The 6,943-nt window shown below is 38.5% G+C and overlaps 1 protein-coding gene across 1 annotated transcript in view; it reads right to left on the reverse strand.

Moving 5' to 3' along the window:
* Positions 1-6,289, reverse strand: part of AUH (AU RNA binding protein/enoyl-CoA hydratase) — a 136,160-nt gene extending 129,871 nt beyond the window's left edge. Inside the window, exons 1-3 of the mRNA XM_011991204.1 lie at positions 6,217-6,289; positions 5,365-5,432; positions 5,168-5,255 (exon numbers count right to left, since the gene is read on the reverse strand). Of these exons, the coding sequence (XP_011846594.1) occupies positions 5,168-5,255; positions 5,365-5,432; positions 6,217-6,289 (229 nt within the window). The remainder of the gene's footprint in view (positions 1-5,167; positions 5,256-5,364; positions 5,433-6,216) is intronic.
* Between the last annotated feature and the right edge of the window lie 654 nt (positions 6,290-6,943).

Raw genomic sequence — 6,943 nt, forward strand, 5'->3', positions numbered from 1 at the left:
GATGATACTTTGAAAATGCTGTAACAGGCCGGGCACAGTGGCTCACGCCTGTAATCCCAGCACTTTGGGAGGCCGAGGCAGGCGGATCACTTTAGGTCAGGAGTTCAAGACCAGCCTGGCCAACATGGTGAAACCCTGTCTCTACTCAAAATACAAAAATTAGCTGGGCATGTGGCAGGCGCCTGTAATTCCAGCTACTCAGGAGGCTGAGACAGGAGAATCACCTAAACCTGAAAGGCAAAGGTTGCAGTAAGCAGAGCTCACACCACCGCACTCCAACCTGGGTGATAGAACATGACTCCATCTCAAAAAAAAAAGTTGTAACAACAATTCAGGAACTCAGTTAATATCCCAATTTTAGTTTCCAAAAAAGAAAAATACACTAATATACTTTGTACTTTTTTCAAAAGTATTTACTTTGTACATATTTGCTTAATATAATTTGTTAATATAATGAAATTATTTCAGAAAGTTTGAAGACAGAAAAAAATCACCTTTAATCCATGATCTTTTTTTTTTCTTATTTTTTCAAACAGGGTCTAGCTCTGTCACCCAGGCTGAAATGCAGTGGCACAATCACGGCTCGCAGCCTTGATCTTCCAGGCTCAAGCAACTCTCCCACCTAAGCCTCCTGACTAGCTAGGACTACAGGCATGCACCAACATGCCTGGCTAACTTTAGTATTTTTTTTTTTGTAGAGACAGGGTTTTGCCATGTTGCCCAGGCTGGTCTTGAACTCCTAGGCTCAAGCCAATTGCCTGCCTCGGCCTCCCAAAGTGCTGGGACTACAGGTGTGAGCCACCTGGCCCATGATCTTATTAGTAGACATAGTTTACACAGTTACAGTAATAATGGTCATAACATTTTATATACAACTCTCCCTACGCTTGTAACAGGTATTTTCCATACTCCATATGTATCACTTTATATGTATCGTATTTACATGTCTTTATATGTATCACTTTAAATATCTACTTAACATTCTAATGAGTGCATCGGTATATAATAATACGTCACTTAAAGACTACATTCTGAGAAATGAGTCCTTAGAAAATTTCATCCTTGTATAAACATCATAGAGTGTACATACACAAACCTAGATGGTACAGGCCAGGGGTCCCCAATCTCTGAGCTGATGAACAGTTTGGGTCTGTGGCCTGTTAGGAACCGGTGGCACAGCAGGAGGTGAGTACAGGCAAGGGAGCATTACTACTTGTGCTCTGCCTCCTGTCAGATCAGCAGCCGCATTAGATTCTCATAGGAGCACAAATCCTACCATGAACTACGCATGCGAGGGATCTAGGTTGCACGCTCCTTATGAGAATCTAACTAATGCCTGATGATCTGAGGTGGAACAGTTTCATCCTGAAACCATCCCCTACATAAATAAGATATACGGTATAACATATTTTTCTTAGGCTACAAGCCTGTATGGTGACTGTACTGAATGCTGGAGGTAACCGTAACACAATGCTAAGTATTTATATGTACCTAAACAGAAAAGGTACAGTAAAAATACAGTACTATCATCTTATGAGGCTGGGCACAGTGGCTCACCCGTGTAATCTCAGCACTTTGGGAGGCCGAGGCAGGTGGATTACCTGAGGTCAGGAGTTCAAGACCAGCCTGGGCAACATGGTGAAACCCTGTCTCTACTAAAATTACAAAATTTAGCTGGGCATGGTGGCACACATGTATCCCAGCTACTCAGGACGCCAAGGCATGAGAATCGCTTGAACACTGGAGGCTGAAGTTGCAGTGAGATGAGATCACACCACTGCACTCCTGCATGGGTGACAGGGAGACCCCGTCTCAAAAAAATAAAAATAAATAATCTTATGGGACCAGTATCGTATAATGCAGGCCACTGTTAACCAAAATATTGTTATGGAGCACATGACTGTATTTGTGTGTGTGTGTACATACATATATATGAAAACTACTAGAAGGATAAAAATAATAATTGTTATTTTTATTAGGGGATGAATAAAGCAGAGGAAGTCGGGTTAGAGAGAGTTCTCTCTGTATACATTTTCATACATTCTGACCTACCATGCTACTTTTTTAAACTAAAAATTGATTAAAAAACTTAAAATGTAAGTAAAGTACTTAATAATGCTAAATAATAGGTAGATTTAAATGAGAAGTCAAAAATCATTTGGCCCAACCTCCAATGCAATGTAGGAATCTCTTTAATGTTTATGTTTTCCCAGCATTTTAGAAAACAGATGTAGCCAAACTTACTATCAGTAAATAGGAGAGTGGTATGAGACAATTCAGAGAAGCTGCTTGTTATATCTCAACCATTCCTGAAAAAAAATCAGTGAATTAAAGCACAAAGGCTGATTAATTCCAGCAAATACATGCTGAGTCCCTGTTGTTTGCTGTATTCTGAGAATGTGAAAGACGATTCTCAAAGAATAAGAGGAGTTCCTATGCTCAAGAAATTTGAGGCAAGACCATTTGCTAAGCTTTAAGTATTCAGAAATGAAAAAGGTATCATTGGAACACAGGTTATTAATATATACAGAGAAACCTTTGTGGGGGCAGAAAAAGGAGAGGGAAAATGATGACTGTGAAGGGATGGAGAAGAGGCTAAAAGGATAATTAATAAATGGTACACTGTGTTTTTGAGTTTTTTTGTTTGTTCGTTTGTTTTTTTAGACAGAGTCTCACACTGTCGTATGGGCTGGAGTGAAGTGTTGCCATCTCAGCTCACCGCAACCTCTGCTTCCCAGGTTCAAGTGATTCTCCTGCCTCAGCCTCCCGAGTAGCTGGGATTACAGGCGCCCACGACCACAGCCAGAAAATTTTTTGTATTTTTAGTAGAGACGAGGTTTCGCTATGTTGGCCAGGCTGGTCTTAAACTCTTGACCCTGTGATCCACCCACCTTGCCCTCCCAAAGTACTGGAATTACAGGCATGAGCCACCGTGCCCAGCCGAGGTTTCTTTTAATATTACTACTTTGGAATACAAATTAAAGCTTTAATTATGTGAAAGACTGCATTATTCAACAATAACTGATAAACGTGGCCTGATTAAGATGTTTATACTAATACAGGCTATAAGTTTAAATATTCTTTAAATAATGTAAAGAGATTTTATCTAGAATTTGATTTCATATGTACATGTTAAAAGACAGACCTACTAGTCAGCTTATAAATGTAAATATATGTTAAAAAAAGAGGCCCGGCGTGGTCGCTCACACCTGTAATCTCAGCACTTTGGGAGGCTGAGGCAGGTGGATCACCTGAGGTCAGGAGTTCAAGACCATGGCCAACATGTTGAAACCCCGTCTCTACTAAAAATACAAAAAATTAGCCAGGTGTGGTGGCAGGTTCCTGTAATCCCAGCTACTCGGGAGGCTGAGGCAGGAGAATCACTTGAACCCAAGAGGCAGAGGTTGTAGTGAGCCGAGATCACAGCACTGCACTCCAGCCTGGGCAACAAGAGTGAAACTCCATCTCAAAAAATAAAACAAGAAAGGAAAACCTTTCGGAGAAATCTGAAAGAACAGTTCCATCATACATACTGAATTACTAAAAGAGATGATATGCCCCAATGTTTCTATAATTAAAACATTGACTTGTTGATGAAACAGTCAAAATCTTGAGTTAAAAGATTATCCTGATTGTATGAAAGTTTAAAAGCCCATAAAGCAAACTAAATAGATTAACTTGTTAAAAAGCACTCAAGACTAACATGTTATTCTAATAAACAGCATGTGGTATATTATTTGAGGACATTTTGCATGTCCTCAATCAGGCAATCTGTAACAGACAGCCACAAACTGTGCTAAAGCATTAAAGCCTTTTTCAAAGTATATTCCTAATGCACAAATCTAGAACAAATGGGCTGCAAAAGAATATATAAAATAAAAGGAATTCCACCAGTAACTATAGCGTGGTAATTATAAAACCTACTGCCCATAGAAAAACAATGCCAGGATGATCACTAACACTTATTTTTAAAACGTTAATCTGTCTTCACAACATTGTTATCACTCCTCAAAAATTCATATAATTGGGCCTTCTTTAAAAACCCTAAAGCCACTCTGTATCTTCCCAATAAGCCATCCAATGACCTTTAGAGAACCTCTCAACATCAGTCATAGTGTTACACTCCTTTACCTCAAGATCATATTCACCTCGTCCCTAAAACTAGACATAAGAATCCTAATTCTCTTGGTATAAGTCTTTCGCAATGTTTAAAAAAAAGAACTCAAAATATACGTAAAACCCTTAAAAGCACTCCAACTAAGCAGACAGTATTACTCGCATTTGACAAATGTAAAAACAGAAATCTACTGCATAACAGCATAAGCCTAGCAGTTGAGAGTAATAAATCTACACTCACTCTGATTACTCAACTGGAATTAAAACTAATTCTTTTCGGTATCCTACATTTTAGGAAATGTATTAAAAAGGCAATAAAACCTCATCAAAAGCCAAAATATACTGCATATTTCTAAATATCACACTATTCTGCAATATTTTAAGGCAGAAGCCACAGAGATTGAAGCTTAAAAAAAATGAGAATCCTTAAGAATGAAACTAGGGGCTGGGCACGGTGGCTCACCTCTGTAATCCCAGCACTTTGGAAGGCCAAAGATGGTGGATCACTTGAGGTCAGGAGTTGGAGACCAGCCTGGCCAACATGGTGAAACCCTGTCTCTACTCAAAATACAAAAATTAGCTGGGCGAGGTGGCAGGCGCCTATAATCCCAGCTACTCGGGAGGCTGAGTCAGGAGAATCACTTGAACTAGGAAGGTGGTGGTTGCAGTAAGCCAAGATCACGCCACTACACTCCAGCCTGGGTGACAGAGCAACTCTATCTCAAAAAAAAAAAAAAAAAAAAAAAAAAAAGGAATGAAACTAAAGAATATTGGCCACAATTAAGACACAACAAGCAATATTGTACTACAGGTACTACAAACAAGTATTTTAACGGCTCAAAGTTTTTTTTCAACTTCTGAAACAATCTAAATGTTGCAAAAGCTTCTTTCTAATGCTCTCAGACTAAGCTTGTTTTTTTCTTGTGGATCAGTAAAACACAAAGAGGAGTTGTTGGTAATGGGGTTCAAACCACAGAACATTCTAACGGAAAACAGACTACTACTGAGGAAAAATCAGACTACAGTTTAATTTCATAATATATTTACATACCAGCACAGAATATCCCTGGGACTTCACTCCTGATTATTATGGTCCGTACTTTCTTATCAGATTTCAAAGCATCCACAGCTTTTGATAGCTAAACAGAAATAGGAAGCATACGAGGGAAAAGAGAAAAATAAAATTTTACATTGAGGACAATAATGTATCTTAATATTAGAAGCAAACAGTTTAATCTTTACACTCACCATTTTTATAAGATTTTTACTGAGTGCATTTTTGCCATAAGCTCTGTTTATTCCAAGCACCACAATTCCTAGTTAAAGGGGAAAAAAAGTACAAGCACTTGAGTGAGCGAGGCATTCACAGAACAGATTCTACATCACACATCTAGCTAACTTCGAACTTAACAAATCAAAGAAATTCAGGATATCACATTCCCTTCCACTGACCTCTTCTTAAGCACCAAGGTAATTTGCAACATTTTGGTAAATTTTACATCACTCAAACTAGAGGGAAGACCACACTTATCAGTGAAAATTTTAAGTTAAAGGATACTATTTAAAATGTGGTTTCATCATCTTCAAGTAGATACAGAAGTAACAGCTAATAAACCTTGTTACATGCAGGTATTACAGCATCTGCTTTTTCTAGGATGCCAGTTCTAAATATCTCAATTTTTTGTTGTTGTTGTTCATACTACATAGTTTTCAGTAATTCTATGCCAGGTTTCTCTCCTGATTTCTGTCTGATACACTTAACCTGAGGGCACTTCCATTTAGATGTCCAACAAGTACTTTCAACTCAACCTATATAAAACAAAGTTCATTATCTCTCCCACAAACCCAGCTGTCACTCTTAACTGCCCCATTTTTTAAATCAAAAACCATCATCTAAACCCAGCCTCCCATTCCTTCCAGTTACCAATTTTCTAAAAACCATACTAAGCATAGAATTCACCCCCTACTTAAAATCCTTTCATTATTTATTTCAAAATATGCAACTTCAAAGACCTTAATTTGATATTCAAAGTTCTGCACAACCTCTACTGACCTTCTCGTTCCTGGAGTAGACAAACTTTCACTGTGTATCGGAAATACCTTCCACTGAGTCAGGGTGGGTATGGTTCTCGTTTGCAACTGAGTTAAACTGAAGACAACAAAACGTACACATGCCTTCGCTGTGCAAGAAACTGTGCAGAATCATTTTTTAAAGTATAAAAATGAACTTCTGCTCACAAAAGAGTAAGTCTGCAAGAATGCCAAATGCTCTCAGTACAGAGAAAAGCATGAAGGACTGCTATCTGACAGGATCTGTATTAAAAAGCTGAACGACTTTAGGTAGGTCCCAATACTACTGACAACAGCTACCATCGGTAGGCCTCAGGCACTGCTCCAGGTGCTTTAAGCGAATTAACTCATGTAATCCCCAACACAACCCAAGAGGTGGGCACTATTTTTATCCTTAGTTAACAGATAAAGAAATGGAGACTTGGAGAGGTGAAGTAACTTCCTTCAGCTATTAAGTGCTAATCTAACTCTGTATTTGAATAAAACTGTGTTACACTGTTCAAGCTTCAGTTTCCTCAGGAAGGAAATCAAGCAGCTAAGACTAGATGTGTCCATTCATTCAAACATACTGAGGATGTACTATAGTGATCAGCAGCCAACGAACTAGAGTCTAGGAGGGAAATACAAACATTAATAATCATAGAAATCATTAATAACCATAAATGTCATTAATAACGAATTCAAACTGCTTTACAAGCTGTAAGTGGTGCCCCAGTAACTTGTAACCAGAACTGATAATGATCTAGGGCAAAAGGAG

Source organism: Mandrillus leucophaeus, unplaced genomic scaffold (assembly GCF_000951045.1).
Source record: "Mandrillus leucophaeus isolate KB7577 unplaced genomic scaffold, Mleu.le_1.0 Scaffold391, whole genome shotgun sequence".
NCBI classification, from domain to species: domain Eukaryota; kingdom Metazoa; phylum Chordata; class Mammalia; order Primates; family Cercopithecidae; genus Mandrillus; species Mandrillus leucophaeus.